Source organism: Grampus griseus (genome assembly GCF_964374135.1).
Source record: "Grampus griseus genome assembly, chromosome: 5".
In the NCBI taxonomy this organism is placed as follows: domain Eukaryota; kingdom Metazoa; phylum Chordata; class Mammalia; order Artiodactyla; family Delphinidae; genus Grampus; species Grampus griseus.
In genome coordinates, this window is record NC_138998.1 from 9,024,433 (window position 1) to 9,037,754 (window position 13,322).

General features: G+C 40.0%; 1 protein-coding gene across 2 annotated transcripts in view; it reads left to right on the forward strand.

Moving 5' to 3' along the window:
* The window catches only part of TBC1D5 (TBC1 domain family member 5), a 538,167-nt gene that overhangs the window by 290,229 nt on the left and 234,616 nt on the right, over positions 1–13,322 (forward strand). For both annotated transcript variants that reach the window (XM_082654224.1, XM_082654225.1), the window contains exons 6-8: positions 588–677; positions 778–852; positions 1,973–2,040. In XM_082654224.1, the coding sequence (XP_082510350.1) occupies positions 588–677; positions 778–852; positions 1,973–2,040 (233 nt within the window). The remainder of the gene's footprint in view (positions 1–587; positions 678–777; positions 853–1,972; positions 2,041–13,322) is intronic.

The window sequence follows — 13,322 nt, forward strand, 5'->3', positions numbered from 1 at the left end:
AATAAACTCAAACCCAGATTTTTTTTTTTAATGTTGTATTAAGCTAAATTAAATCAAATTTGTCTGTTTAAGAATGCTTGTTATTTTCATAAGCTGACTGCTAGTTGTAAATTACGTTTTCTGCTGTAGAAGGAACGGCTTCAGTGCTCAGGCTGTGTCCTCAGATTGTTCCTCTCTGTCCTTTACCTGCTTGTTTGAAGACAGATCTGAAACCTTGAAACTAACAAATTGGATCTTGCGCCTGTTAATACACCCCAGCAGCCCCCCCTTAATATAAGAATGTAAAATAGAATTGTACTTGAACCTCAGTGAATTTTTCTTGTTCACTTTTATTATAAATTTGGAGGGGAGGTTGATTCCACCTTGTGATGTAGCTTTTGGGATCTTGTTCTTTGGCCTTTGTTCACTTTTGGAATTGTCCAAATTTATATATTTCTTAAATACCCCCAAATATAATTGACTGAGGATTGGAATGGTAACATGAATATGAATATCTTCTTCAGTTTTCAGGGGGTGCCATTTGCCATAGTTTGACGTTTTACTTCTTAGGATTTTTATGAAAGTTTCCTTTTTTTTTTTTTTGACAGCTCTTTCTTTGTGTTCTTCCTCAAGATAAAAGTCAGTGGATAAATAGAATTAAAGAATTAAGAGCATGGTATAGCAACATTAAAGAAATAGTAAGTTGTACTTTAATTAATGGAATTGTTTTCTTAAGTATGCTTTGGAGTCCAGTAGCCTCTGATCTTTGCATTTGTGTTTTCTCTCTTTCTTTCCCAGCACATCACAAACCCGAGGAAGGTTGTTGGCCAGCAAGACTTGATGATCAATAATCCCCTTTCCCAGGATGAAGGGGTAAAGTTTGTCTTTATTCATATCTCAACCGCTTTTACCCATAAGAGTATGCTTATGTCTTGTTATCCATCACCACGAAAGCAGTGTTATACCATACCAATTATTATTATTTTTTTACCCCACGTGTTATACCACCTAAAACCAGATGGGCTTTATTCCATGCTGTGTATGGACAGTGTTGTAGGAAGCCAATGGTCTATTACTGGGGAAGGGCACTGCCAAGAAGAGGCCCCAGGGGTCTGTAAGAGCCGAAGGTCAGAGAGAAGAGCAGGAAGCTGAGGGTTGAACTGTCCTCCCAGGGTCGCAGGGGGGGAGCGGAAGGCTGCGGAGAGCCTCCCTTCCTGACAAAGGTAGAGAAGGCTTCACCTGGAAGGACCAGGTCACACGAAGGAAAGCAACTGTTTGTAGTGAATCTGTGAACAAGTTTTTAAAGATCACGAAAAAGATCAGGCCCACGAGGAGTAATTACTACCTCAGAGGTATTGATTATGTAACTTCTTCAGTTGCTGCTCTAATTCCTATTTCCGTGTTAATGGACTGTTTTTTTTTTCTCTGTCTTCTACATAACATTAACATTTCTTTTTCCTGATACATGTAATTATTATAATATAGTCTATGTTATAGCAGCATGAAATATTAAGCAATTTTTAAAACTTTAAGTTCACATTTTAAAAAGTACATAAAAATCTATTTCATTTAAAAACCTAATAGAGCATAATAGAAAACGTTACATATCTTTCTTAGTGCGTTGGCAGTTCAGGTCAGGTTCAAGTGTAACCACTTGGCCAATGGGCCTCCTCTAATCCAGGCGGACCTTTTTGTCATTGTAGGGGTAGCAGCAGATGTATAGCAGTAAAAGTATCATTCACTTTAAACAGATAGTAGAAAATTTTAAATGTACACAATAATATCACTGGAAAAGTTGATGTTAGAATAAGGATGTGTTTCTGAGATTAAAGTAGATTTTAATAAAAATTTTTCCAGGTTCAGGTTTCCTATCTGCCATGTAAAATCGTAACTCAGAGAGGGATAAATTTAATCATTTAATTATTAAATTGAGGTCATGAAAGTCAAGCATAGTTGGGGTATTATTTTAAATAGGTTGCTTTCCTTATTTCAGAGTCTATGGAACAAATTCTTCCAGGATAAAGAACTTCGGTCAATGATTGAACAAGATGTCAAAAGAACGTATGTAAAACTACCTACAGGTTACTTTCAATAATTCAAACTGGCGTTACCTCTTTGCAATTTTAGCAAAATATACAATCTTAATTGAATGCAGTATTCTACTTGTGTTAACAGTTATTTTGGCCGAAGTTTGATAATAATAATTACTTTCTATTCTTAAAGTATAGATTTTTGTGTTCCCTTTGTCAAAGTAAATTACATTTATAATATTAAAATAATATGTAAATACTTAACTATTTAAATCAGTTTTTCAGTTCCCAATGATTATTTGAAGTCATGTGCTCTGATTAAGATTATATTTTATAGTCTTAATACTGGTTTTGCTAAAAAAAATTATGTTTTGCTTTACACCTTTGAATCTCTTTCTAATCAAATTACTTTTTAAAGGACAACTATTATTTTTACCCCCCCCCTTATTTCTCGTCTTCTTCACACCATTCAAGTTTGCAAACAACTCAGTCTACTCAATATTTACTATATGAAGATTGGTTCTTTATTTAGCATGTAGTTAATGTCTATAACTTTTATATATTGGACCTCATCTTTTTGGGTCATGTAGTGAGAATTACATGGAATCTGTGTAGGAGAAGCCCAGGGTAAGTTCTAGCAATGTATGCTATAATCTTGGACAAGTTAATTTCAACAAACATCTTTCCCCCTTAGGTGTCCGTTTCCATAAAACAAGGATAAGAGTAACCACCTCAAGGGATTGTTATAGATTAACATGTTGATAATGGTAGTAAATTTGATGTATTTATACTTTAAACTGCAAACTAGATAAAGGTTAGTAAATTTGAGTTCATCATTGGGATCTGGGATGAGCCAGGTATGTGCAGAGTCCTGAATCCACTGCTTCCTTCCAGGTCCTCCTATGGCTCTGCTTGTCTGCCCCACTCCTGGTTCAAGTCCTTCTCCCCTAGTGCAATGTCAGGGCCACTGGCTCTTGACATTCATCTCTTTCCAGGTCCCAAACAGAATAATCAGATGACACGGCCTTTTATAAGGTTATGCTACATATTTAACACATGAGATTTCCTATTTTAAAATGGAAGTAATTCAGAGGAGTCATGGGTTCAGAGAACAGCAAAACCGTAGCTAACTGGCCGTGATGGTGGGTTGGAGGTGTGAGGGAGGGATCATTTTGATGAGCTTGCTTAGGACGGGGGACTAAGCAGTGATACGGAAGCTACCCTCCAGTGTCAGGTGGTGGTGCTGGATCTCCAGGAGGTGGTTTCAGGAGGCAGAATGCTGCTGTATTGGTTCCCGGGAGGCACTCAGTAAATATTTTTTGGGTAAAACAAAGGGATGAATTTCCTCACCAATCATTTAGGGAACTAGCTGGGTAATCAGTGTCAATAAAAGACTTCATAAAAACAAAAGGCACGGTGTATCTTGCTAACCAAGCAGTCAAGGTATCTGTTTTGGAAGATGCTGGGCAGTTATCTTAGAAAACTTGACAGCTTCTGTTTAAGAAGAGTTTTAGTGAGTGTCCTCTACTGTTGCCAAATGGAAATGGACATGTCATGGCACTGGGGCAGAGTCACACACTAGCGGCCACATGGGCCAGATTGGCCAAAAGAAATAGGAAAAAAAGAGAACGGCAAAGAAAAAAAGTTGGATGGCCAAACCAAACAAGAAGTGGCGTTGGGAGCCTCTTCATCATTTTGGTTCCTTAGCTCAAACGTTTCTGCTTTGCTGTGTGAGAAAATGTTATTTCTCAAAAGCTGTATTCTCGTAACTATTTGGTTTTATATTTTTTATGTATTTTTCTTACAAATACGTATGTGGGTATGCGTGTAACATACATACATGGCTATTTTTTTCCCCCTTATGATTTGTCTTCACTGGTGCATTTTAGTTAAGTTGACAAACCCAAGATGCAGGGAAGGCTGCTAGGAGGCCTATAGTTCATAGCCTGGGAGGGGGAGGTTGCAGACCTGCTTCCCCAGAAGGCTCTCCCAATGGCTCTCCCCTACATTTAGAGGAAGTCTCTCCTTGCCATCTGTATATAAATTTGGGGGCAAGTAACTTAGCTTGTAGGGTAAGGGTGTCCGTCTTATTTTAAAGCCACCAAATTGCCTAATCATAAAAGCTGAATAGCTTAAATAATTTTTACTGCTTTAGGCAATACACCCTCTTTATTTATTTATTTTTAACAAATTTCATTTATTTATATTTTGGACACGTGGCACATGGGATCCTAGTTCCCTGACCAGGGATCAAATCCATGCCCCTGCATTGAAAGCACGGAGTCTTAACCACTGGACCGCCAGGGAGGTCCCGATACACCCTCTTTAGAAGGCACTGTGTTATCTCCAATGCATGGTTTTCAATCCAGTCAGTACAGCAGCTCATAAAGCAACAGGAGAAGAAAGGGAGACGCACAGCTCAGTGAATGTTACACGGTGTTACGCATTCACTAGCATTTGTGAGAGAAAATTTGGTGTTCTTTGAGTTTATATTTTACTGAATGTCTACTCTGTTTCAGGCCTGGGGGAACAGGGTGGTGAGGGAACAGGTGGTGAGTAAGACAGACAAGGTCCTGCCATCACAGGAGGTACATTTCAGTGTGGGTTGCTGGGGAGTGAGACAATGTGCCCGTCTAGATAAAGAGGGTAATGGTAGAGGGTGGTGATTGCTGTGAAGAAATCAAGCAGGATAATAGGACAGCTAGACGGGTGGCTGCTTTAAGAACAGTCATCGGCAACGGCATCTCTGAGAAGACGACATTTGAGCTGAGAAGTGACACATTTTAAATTTTTTAATTTATTTTATTTTTGGCTGTGTTGGGTCTTCGTTTCTGTGTGAGGGCTTTCTCTAGTTGTGGCGAGTGGGGGACACTCTTCATCGTGGTGCGCAGGCCTCTCACTGTCGTGGCCTCTCTTGTTGCGGAGCACAGGCTCCAGATGCGCAGGCTCAGTAGTTGTGGTTCACGGGCCCAGTTGCTCCGCGGCACGTGGGATCCTCCCAGACCAGGGCTCGAACCCCTGTCCCCTGCATCGGCAGGCAGATTCTCAACCACTGCGCCACCAGGGAAGCCCCATAAGTAACACATTTTAAAAAGCCAGCCATGTGAAGATGTAGGGGAAGCCCATTCCAGGCAGGGGGGACAGCTGGTGCAGAGTCCTCAGTGAAAGTGGGCTGAGGGTTCAGAGGAACTGAAGGGAGGCCGCGGTGGCTGCAGGCGGGTGATCCCAGTAGGGAGGCCTGAGAGGTGGTCCTGCCGACCACAGTGAGGGGTTTGGGTTTGGTCCCACCTGGAGGGTACTGAGCAGGGGAATGAGGTCTGAGAAGAGAATTCTGGCTGCCGCGCAGTGGGGTGAAGCACGGAAGCTGGGAGGGCCGCCAGGAGTTGCTTGCTGTGTCCCAAGTTCAGTGGTGTCGGTGACATAGACTGAAGATGAAGATGGGAATAGATGAGGTGAGGACATACATTTTATATTTTAAAATACAAATTAGGTGTCATTATTTGTAGCTTTCTCACATTCTGTGGTTCTATTCCATTGTTACTAGTCTGTTTTGGGCCCTTTTTACGTCTTACCTGGAGTTTCTTACTTGTTTAACTGTTTTCCTTGGATCTATTAACTTTCTCTTCCAGTCCAACCCACGTGTTATAGCCTTGTTTTCCCGAAGCACATTTCTAGTCATGCTCCTACTTGCCTAATCTAAGACCTTCTGCGACTCTCTGTGGTTTGCAGAAGATGTACTCAACCCAGACTCCCGAACACACACACAGTTCCCTTTTAGGGCTTTCCAGTTACCTTTCTGTTATTGATTTCTCGTTTGATTTCATTGTGGTCTGAGGGCAGACACTGTATGATGTCTCTTCTGTCAAATTTGTTAAAGTGTGTTTTATGGTTCAGAATGGGATCTATCTTTGTCAGCATTCCATGTGAACTGGAGGAGAATGTGTACCCTGCTGTTGTTGGATAAAGTGGTCTGTAGATGTCAGTTAGATCCAGTTGATTGATGACATTGCTGAGTTCAACTTGGTCCTTACTGGTTTTCTGCCTGCCAGGCCTGTCCATTTCTGATAGAGGGGTGTTGAAGTTGCCAACCGTGATAGTAGATTCTTTTATTTCTCTTTCCAGTTTCATCGGGTTTTGCGTTGCATAGTGTGATGCTCTGTTACTAGGTGCATACCTGTTAAGGGTTGTATGCCTTCTTGGAGAATTGATCCCTTTATCATTATGCAGTGTCCTTTCTTATCTTTTACCTAGTGTTAGCATGGTACGTTGTTCTCCAGCTATTTACTTTTAATCTACATATGTTGTTCTATTTAAAGTGGTTTCTTAAAGGCAACGTATAGTTGGGTCTTGTTTTTTTGATCCACTCTGACAATGTCTGTCTTTTAATTCGTGCATTTAGGTGGTCTACATTGATGTTCAAAGTGATTACTGATATAGTTGGATTATTATCTGTCATATTTGTTACTGTTTTCTATTCATTACCTTGTTCTTTATTCCTACTTTTGTCTTCTACTCTTTTCCTACCTTTCATAGTTTTAATTGAGCATCTTAGATTACTCCATTTTCTCTCCTTTCTCAGCATGTTGGTTATACTTCTTTTACTTTTTTTCTTAGTAGTTACCTGGGACTTTGCAATATACATTTCAGCAAACCCACTTTCAAATTACACTCTACCACTTCAAAGATAGTGTCAGTGCCTTATAATAGCAAAATAATTCTGATTCCTCCGTGCGTGTCCCTTGTATGATTTCTGTCATTCATTTCACTTATACATAAGCATATGTAAGCATATGTATCCATATGTATACATACACACAGGCATGCATAATTGAATGTATTGTTGGTATTATTATTTTAAACAAATTGTTATGTTATATCAGTTAAGAGCAAGAAAAAAGAAAGTTTTTATTTTACCTTTATTCCTTCTTACACTTTTCCTTTATGTAGATCAGAGTCAGAAATTATTTTCCTTTTTCCTAAAGAACTTTTAAAATAATTTCTTGTAAGGCAAGTCTACTGACAGATTCTCACAATTTTTGCTTATCTGAGAAAGTTTTTTTTCTCCTTCACTTTTGAAGGGTAATTTTGTGGGATACAGAATTCCAGGTTGGTGGGTTTCTTCCCTTTCAACACTTTAAATATTTCAGTTCATGCTCTTCTGTCTTGCATGGTTTCTGAGGAGAAGTTGGATGTAGTTCCTTATTCCTATATAGAAAAGATGTCCCCCCCCCCCTTTGAGGACTTTATCTTTGATTTTCAGCAGTTTGCAAATGGTATACCTAGGTGTCATTCTTTTGGCGTTTATATTCCTTGGTAGTCTCTGAGCTTCCTGGTTCTGTGGTTTGGTAGCTGACATTAATTTGGGGAATTTCTCAGTTATTATTTCAAATATTTCTCCTGTTCCTTTTTCTCTCTCTTCTCCTTCTGATATTTCCATGATGTGTATGTTACACCTTTTATGGTTGTCCCACAGTCTTTGGATGTTCTGTTCTATTTTTTTGTCTTTGTTCTCTTTGCTTTTCAGTTGTTGAGGATTCTATTGAGATATCCTCTGGTGCAGATTCTTTTCTCAGCTGTGTCCGGTCTACTAAGGAGCCCATTAAAGGCGTTCTTCATTTCTCTTACAGTGTTTTTGTATGTCTAGAATTTCTTTTTGGTTCTTTCTTAGGATTTCCATCTTTGGCTTACATTGCCTGTCTGTTCTTGCATGCTATCTACTTGATCCACTAGAGCCCTGAGCATGTTAATCATACTTGTTTTAACTTCCTGATTCCCTAATTCCAACATCCCTGCTTTCTTTGGTTCTGATATTTGCTCTGTCTCTTCGAATTGTTTGTTTGTTTCTTGCTTTTTGGTGTGCCTTGTGAAGTTTGTTGTTGTTTTATGATAGCCAGACATTTGTACTGGCTGAAGGAACTGCTGTAAATAGGTCGTTAATAATGTGGTGATAAGGTGAGGGGAGAGGGGAAGTGTTCTTTAGACTTACCACCAGTCTTTTAGGGATGTGCCTCTGGACTGTGCCCTTCACAAGTGTTTCTCAGGTTTCCCTACCCACTTAGATGGGACAGGATGGCAGAGGGCGTTGGAGTTGGGTATTTGCCTTTCCCCAGGTCAGTTAGGGTCTGATGGTATCCCAGCAGGTTAGCCTCTGGTTAACTAGTTTTCTTTGCAGGCAGGCCTTGTTAAGAAGAGCAGAGTGCTCTATTCAGATTGCCCCCTTTACCCCTTCACCTGTCGGAAGCTGAGGGGATTTTCCTCTGATACTTACTGTGGGAACCTGGTCGAGCTCCTGGAAGTAAATCTCACAATATTGTGTGGGCCTCCCTGTGATGGGGTTTTCCTGGAGTTTTTGAACTCTCAGAGCTGTCCAGTGAGCTTCTAGCAATCTGTCAATTACAGTTCAGGTTTTCCTTCCCCAGCACTGGTTCCTGCCAGGGGTTTTGCTTGTGAGTCTTTGTTCTGCTAAGTGTGGCTCCCTGTATTTGTGTGTCTGTCTCTCCAATTTTGGGGACAGCGGTTTGCCCTGTGTCCTCGCCTCTCTTAGGAATCCAAGAAGAGCTGTTGGTTTTTCAGTCTGCTCGGCTTTTTACTTGTTGTTAGGATAGAGTAGTGATGTCCAAGCTACTTATATGAAGAACCAGAAACCTGACGTCCCTCCAGAATTCCCTTTTAGACCAGTGCTCTGGCATTGTTTCCTGCACAGGTTTTTGCTTTCCATTTGCATTCTTCAGCTGCTCCTCTGCTGGAATTACACTTCCCCCTACTGCTCCCTGTTGGAGTCCTGACAGCTCATCCTTCAAGGCCTGAGTTCATCACCACCCTGTTCATGACGCATGTTCCAGTCTTTACAATTGGAAATCATTCGTGCCGATTCTGTGTTCCAGTGGAATTTTCTTAATAACTCTGTGATAATATTACTTAAGTTTATTTCATCTTATATTTATTTAGACCTGCCAGTGTGTTCAATCTGCCAATGTATTCGATACATTTATATTAATCTCCTTGGCACTGCAGATGCCAAGACAAATATGGCATGGGCCCTTAAGAAGCTCAAAGTCTAATAGAGAAAGCAGACCTAAAAAAAGTTACAGTGCAAAATAGCAATACTATGATGGAAAGAGTACGCACAGGAGCTCTGGTATCAGCCCAGGTCTCATCTTTCAGACCTGATGGTAACCGCTGGAGGGCATGGACCAAATCTTACTTCTGTCACACTGTGCAGAATCAGGGTTATGCTTATTAATAAATGCTCTTTGATGGTGAATCTTATCACTGATGATCGGTATTGTTCAATTTTAGTAATAACAGTCTCTAACATTTTCACTCTTCAGAAACATGAACACACTTAAAAAAATACTATTGTCAGCCTTCTAGTCTGAGTTTAAACAAGATAATTTCATCTCGTGAGCTGTGTTGTTGCCATCATTATTGAATGTATTTGATCTGAATATGTCACTGTATTAAATATAATCTCCTCGTTCAACTAATTTTAATATTCTTTTCTTCTACTAACTTTTTTTTGCCTCAAAGCGTTTTGTATTCATTTCAATTAATTGTTCCTTACCTCAACCCAATGAGGTTGTTACTGTTCTCATTTTTATTACTGAATGAAAAAAAAAAACAGCTGAAAATCAAAAGGTAAATCAAGTAGCTTCCAATTTACAGCATTTCGAATTCAGAACTTGAATCGTCCATTCTGAACCAATTTTGCCATGCTTCAAAGGCTGTAACATTAAATGAAATTCAGTATTATTTAAAATGATGGGAAATATTGAGTTCAGAATAAAAGATCATTTCCATATTAGATACCAAAGAAGTCTGTTATTTGGTCTATCAAGGTCTATTCTAAAAGTATATTTATAGTGTCTACAACATCATTTGCAAAGTAACATATTTATAAGCTATTGCCAAACATATTTATAAGCTATGGCCCGGCTTTTCTTCAAATGCGTTCTCCCTCTCTCCTGAATTAAATGATTAAAATTCTTTAACTTACTTTTATTATTGTAATGGTACCTATGTTTAACAGTCGATCTCACTGCCTGTCAGGTTTCCTGGTCGTTGTCTTCAGTTTCTGGTCTTTCATGTTTTTGGTTATCGTAGGGTCCTTAGGGTTGGCAGTTCAGGCAGCTCACTCATAGTTCATTCCGCTCTGTCCCACTTGAATCTCCATGACATGGTTAAATCTTTAATGATCCAGCTTTCTCATTTGATGCTCCCTTTCATTTATAGTTCCCGTATGGGCCAAGCTGTAGACGTAATCTATTTCAGCAAACTTTCTTTCCTCAAATTTTTTTTTATCTTGTCATTTGATATTTTGTGGATTCATTAATAATTGATAAAATGTTCTCTTTAAAACCACAGATGTAAAAATTCCGAATGTAGAGCATTTTTCCACGCCTTTTTTTTTCTGTTAAAAAATAAAAAAAGAAGGACCCAAGATGGCAGAGTAGAAGGATGTGCGCTCACTCTCTCGCGCGAGAACCCCAGAATCACAACTAGCTGCTGGACAGTCATCAACAGGAAGACACTGGAACTCACCAAAAAAGATACCCCACATCAAAAGGCAAAGGAGAAGCCACAATGAGACGAAAGGAAGGGCGCAATCACAGCAAAATCAAATCCCATAACTGCTAGGTGGGCGACTCACAAACTGGAGAACTCTTATACCACAGAAGTCCACCCACTGGAGTGAAGGTTCTGAGCCCTATGTCATGCTTCCCAACCTGAGGGTCCGGCAATGGGAGGAGGAATTCCTAGAGAATCAGACTTTGAAGGCTAGCGGGATTTGATTGCAGAACTTCGACAGGACTGGGGGAAACAGAGACTCCACTCTTGAAGGGCACACACAAAGTAGTGTGTGCATCGGGACCCAGGGGAAAGAGCAGTGACCCCAGGGGAGACTGAACCAGACCTACCTGATAGTGTTGGAGGGTCTCCTGCAGAGGCGGGGTGTGGCTGTTGGTCACCGTGGGGACAAGGACACTGGCAGCAGAAGTTCTGGGAAGTACTCCTTGGCATGAGCCCTCCCAGAGTCTGTCATTAGCCCCACCAAAGAGCCCAGGTAGGCTCCAGTGTTGGGTTGCCTCAGGCCAAACAACCAACAGGGAGGGAACCCAGCCCCACCCATCAGCAGACAAGGGGATTAAAGTACTACTGAGCTCTGCCCACCAGAGCAACAGCCAGCTCTACCCACCACCAGTCCCTTGCATCAGGAAACTTGCACAAGCCTCTTAGATAGCCTCATCCACCAGAGGGCAGACAGCAGAAGCAAGAAGAACTATAATCCTGGAGCCTGTGGAACAAAAACTACATTCACAGAAAGATAGACAAGATAAAAAGGCAGAGGGCTATGTACCAGATGAAGGAACAAGATGAAACCCCAGGAAAACAACTAAATGAAGTGGAGATAGGCAACCTTCCATAAAAAGAATTCAGAATAATGATAGTGAAGATGAACCAGGACCTCGGAAAAAGAAAGGAGGCAAAGATCGAGAACGAAAACTACACTAGAAGGAATCAATAGCAGAATAACTGAGGCAGAAGAACGGATAAGTGACCTGGAAGACAGAATGGTGGAATTCACTGCTGAGGAACAGAATAAAGAAAAAAGAGTGAAAATAAATGAAGACAGCCTAAGAGACCTCTGGGACAACATTAAACGCAACAACATTCGCCTTATAGGGGTCCCAGAAGGAGAAGAGAGACAGAAAGGACCTGAGAAAATATTTGAACAGATTATAGTCGGAAACTTCCCTAACATGGGAAAGGAAATAGCCACCCAAGTCCAGGAAACACAGAGAGTCCCATACAGGATAAACCCAAGGAGAAACATGCCAAGACACATAGTAATCAAACTGGCAAAAATTAAAGACAAAGAAAAATTATTGAAAGCAGCAAGGGAAAAACGACAAATAACATAGAAGGGAACTCCCGTAAGGTTAACAGCTGATTTCTCAGCAGAAACTCTACAGGCCAGAAGGGAGTGACATGATATACTTAAAGTGATGAAAGGGAAGAACCTACAACTGAGATTACTCTACCCTGCAAGGATCTTATTCAGATTCGATGGAGAAATCAAAAGCAAAAGCTAAGAGAATTCAGCACCACCAAACCAGCTCTACAGCAAATGCTAAAGGAACTTCTCTAAGTGGGAAACACAAGAGAAGAAAAGAACCTACAAAAACAAACCTAGAACAATTAAGAAAATGGTCATAGGAACATACGTATCCATAATTACCTTAAACCTGAATTTAAGGACGTTTAACCAACCAAAAGACACAGGCTTGCTGAATGGATACAAAAAAAGATATATATGCTGTCTACAAGAGACCCACTTCAGACCTAGGGACACATACAGACTGAAAGTGAGGGGATGGAAAAAGATATTCTATGCAAATGGAAACCAAAAGAAAGCTGGAGTAGCAATACTCATATCAGATAAAATAGACTTTAAAGTAAAGAATGTTACAAGAGACAAGGAAGGACACTACGTAACGATCAAGGGATCAATCCAAGAAGAAGATATAGCAGTTATAAATATATATGCACCGAACAAAGGAGCACCTCAATACATAAAGCAACTGCTAACAGCTATGAAAGAGGAAATCGACAGTAACACAGTAATAGTGGGGAACTTTAACACCTCACTTACACCAGTGGACAGATCATCCAAAATGAAAATAAATAAGGAAACAGAAGCTATAAATGACACAGTAGACCAGATAGATTTAATTGATATTTATAGGACATTCCATCCAAAAACAGCAGATTACACTTTCCTCTCAAGTGCACATGGAACGTTCTCCAGGATAAATCACATCTTGGGTCATAAATCAAGCCTCAGTAAATTTAAGAAAATTGAAATCATATCAAGCATCTTTTCTGACCACAATGCTCTGAGATTAGAAATGGATTATGGGGAAAAATACATAAAAACCGCAAACACATGGAGGCTAAAAAATACGTTACTAAATAACCCAGAGATCACTGAAGAAATCAAAGAGGAAATCAAAAAATACCTAGAGACAAATGACAATGAAAACACAATGATCCAAAGCCTATGGGATGCAGCAAAAGCAGTTCTAAGAAGGAAGTTTATAGCTATACGAGCCTACCTCAAGATACAAGAAAAATCTCAAATAAATAATCTAACCTTATACCTAAAGGAACTAGAGAAAGAAGAACAAACAAAACCCAAAGTTAGCAGAAGGAAAGAAATCATAAAGATCAGAGCAGAAATAAATGAAATAGAAACAAAGAAAACGATAGCAAAGATCAATAAAACTAAGAGCTGGTTCTTTGAGAAGATAA